General features: G+C 42.0%; 1 protein-coding gene across 1 annotated transcript; it reads left to right on the forward strand.

The window, feature by feature from the left end:
• The first annotated feature begins 1,410 nt into the window (after positions 1-1,410).
• LOC145412844 (uncharacterized) lies at positions 1,411-2,382 on the forward strand. Its single transcript, XM_080282647.1, has one exon. It carries the CDS (start codon positions 1,411-1,413, stop codon positions 2,380-2,382), a length of 972 nt encoding a protein of 323 aa, XP_080138773.1.
• The last annotated feature ends 1,062 nt before the right edge of the window (positions 2,383-3,444 follow it).

Consider the following 3,444-nt stretch of genomic DNA (forward strand, 5'->3'; position numbering starts at 1 on the left):
GTGGTAGGTGGGGGCACTCCCCATCCACTCACTCGATGTAGTGCCGCCCTCAGGTGTCTGCCCTTTCCTCTCCTCGATCCTTCTTTCCTTCCATCCTCTTCTGTTTTTTGTTTCCTTCATTCTTTCCTCGTCCTTCTGCCTACGGGTGACTTTACACTCCCTCTTCTGTCTTTCTTTCTTTCATACTTTCCTCTTCCTTCTGCCTGTGGGTAACTCTACACTGAGTGACAATCCAAAGGGTTTCCTGAACACCAGGATGGCTTATACCTGGAGGTAATGATGAAGATGATGATGATGATGATGATGGATTAGTAGTAGCAGTAGCAGTAGTAGTAAGTAGAAGTTGAATTAATAGTAGCAGTAGTAGTAGTAGCAAGAAGTTGTTGATTTATTATTATTATTATTATTATTTGGTAGTAGTAGCAGTTGTGGTAGGAAAGATCCTGGTTCGACCCAGATGAAGTGCTGTCTGAAGTTCTTATTTTTGTCGGGAAAGGAGGCTTCCTAGCGCCTCTTCGTTAGCAATGTATTTTCCAAGCTACCCACTAAAATCCTCATTTTTGCTTCTTATATCTTTTTAATATCAAAATACAATGCATAAATAACACGCAAGAACATAACGGAGCAGAATCAGAAATAAACCAGTAAGGGAGAGGTGTTGACAACCTTCCTAACCGCACCAGAATACCGGCCTAAGAGATGGGTCCTTACAGTCGTTCTATTTTATGAAGGCAGTTTGGGTGGGGCGATTTGGGACCTTACACTGTTAGCTCTGCTGCCACATCGCCGCCGACACACGTGTAATTATTTGTGCTCACCTCTCTCTCTCTCTCTCTCTCTCTCTCTCTCTCTCTCTCTCACTCTCCTATTTTAAGCTAGTAACTACTTATAAACGAATTTTAAACACTCTGTATAGATGTAATTCAATACAAAAACAATAGTTTAGTATAAATCTCATAAGACTTGTCAGCGTTGCTTTTGCCACGTTGTCAGGTGGTGACACGAGGGATAGCCCTGCATGAGCGGGTCATACTCGGTCAGTCTCCCGCCATGGAAGCTTGCCCATCATCCCGCTCTTGCGTTCTCCACAGTCAAGCCAAAGAAGTAATTTACAATGTAAATAAGTATTTCTTAGATGAAAAGGCAAACAACGGACCATTAATAGACTCCTCAAAAGCAGTTGCTCGAACAGCGAAAGCCACCAACGTCAGCGAAAGGACAGTGCTAAGGATTTGCTCAAAATTAAATAAAGCTTGTAGCACACAGAATGTACCAGAAGAGCCTGCATTCTCTTCACTAACAAAAAATCGCCCTTCAACTGTAACCAATTTCGATGATTTTGACAAGTGTGTGCTCAGAAGAACCGTTTTAGGATTCTATGAGAGGAAAAAAATCCCTACCTTGCATAAAATGAGGGAAGAACTCAGAGAAAAAATTGCTTTTAATGGTTGCACTGAGTCCCTTCGGAAGGTTGTCTTCCAAATAGGATTCAGATTTGCAAAGATTGATGGCCGGAAATTCCTTATGGAAAGGAGTGATGTTGTTGCAGCTCGGTCTAGATTTTTGAGAGAAATGCGGCAGCTCAAGCAGTCATTCCAGACGGTTGTTTATCTAGACGAAACTTGGGTTAACCAAAACTACACTTTGGACAAATGTTGGACAGACACTGCAGCCCAACATGCAACAGGAATAAAGCCACCCACTGGAAAAGGAAGCCGTCTAATCATTCTCCATGCAGGAACGAAGGATGGATTTGTGGAGAATGCCGAATTAGTTTTTCAAGGGAAAAACGACGGCGACTGTCACTGCCAGATGAATGCTGCAGTATTTGAAAACTGGTTTAGGAATCAGTTGTTACCTAACATTCCACCCAACTCTGTTATTGTGATGGACAACGCTCCATACCATTCTGTGCAGCTTGAGAGATTGCCAAGCTCATCATGGAAAAAAGCTGAGATAAGGGATTGGCTCATAAATAAGGGAGTTCAGCCCAGAGATGATTTATTGAAAGCAGAACTCTATGAGCTTGCAAAGAAATTTTGCAACACCAGCAAAAAATATCTGATTGATACAATTGCCAAAGAAGCAGGACATAGGGTTGTAAGGTTACCTCCATACCACTGCCAGTACAAGCCAATTGAATTAATTTGGGCTCAGGTAAAGAGATATGTAGCCAAGAAGAACAATTTTAAAATGGCAGATCTAAAGCTTCTTGTTAAAGAAGGTTTAAGTATGGTCACACCACAAAACTGGATGCAGGCAGTGAAGCATGCCGAGCAGCTTCAGGAAGAGGATGGAAGGAATGATAGAGCAGTGGACCAGTTTGTGGATTCATTCGTTATCCACTTATCAGAAAGTTCAGATGATGATTTTTCTGATTAACACATCAGAAAGAGGATTAGGCCTACTGGGGAAACCTCTATAAAATAAAACACACCTATAGACTTTTACCTTAGGGGTGGTGTGGAAAAAAAAGTCGAAACAAGAGAAAAAATAAAGAAAATAAAATTAGTAGTAGTTAATGTAAACATGAGAGAGAGAGAGAGAGAGAGAGAGAGAGAGAGAGAGAGAGAGAGAGAGAGAGAGAGAGAGAGAGCGCACGTGTGTGGCGACGATGTGGCAACAGAGCTAACAGAGTGAGGTCCCAGAGCGCCCCCACCCAAACTGCCCTCATAAAATAGAACGACTATAGGTCCCTACTCCGTCCATGTACTGTACTGTGTTTGTAGGACTGCCTAAGAAAAATAGTTGCTTACCGGTCGTCGACAGGTCCGCTTGGCCAGACAACGACGACAACAACCACTACTACGACTAAAAGTACTACTTTTACTACTACTACTACTACTACTACTATGAATACAATTACTACTACCACCTGCACTATTACCACCACCACTACTACAAGCGCCATTCCTCGTCCTCCTCCTCCAACTACAACTACTACTACTACCACCACCACTACTACTACTACTACTACCTCTGCTACTACTACTACTTCCAGATGAGCCAGGGACCACAACACAACTACAAATCATTGACTCATTCACCTTGACAGACCTGTTAAAGATTATATTTTTGTAGATAGTGCAAGAATCAGGCAAACATTGTTCTAAGAAATAATATGCCTCAGTTTAAGAAAATTTGTAACAAGGAATACCTGGTCTAGAGGGCACTGAGGACTGAGAGGAGGGACTTAGTGTTTCTGTGACTACCATACGGGAAGGCTCTACTAACGGCATCGCCATCTTTACTACTACTACTGCTGCTGCTGCTGCTGCTACTACTACTACTACTACTACTACTACCACATCATCAGCATCATCAGCATCAGCATCATCACCACTACTTCCAGGTATAAATAATTCTTTTAAATATGCTAGATGGCCTGAGAAGATTTTTATAAGATAAAGATTTTTTTTTTTTTCAAGCAGGCGAAGGTAGGTA

This window comes from Coenobita brevimanus, chromosome 12 (assembly GCF_032717465.1).
Source record: "Coenobita brevimanus isolate Jiangsu-jjx chromosome 12, ASM3271746v2, whole genome shotgun sequence".
Classification (NCBI taxonomy): domain Eukaryota; kingdom Metazoa; phylum Arthropoda; class Malacostraca; order Decapoda; family Coenobitidae; genus Coenobita; species Coenobita brevimanus.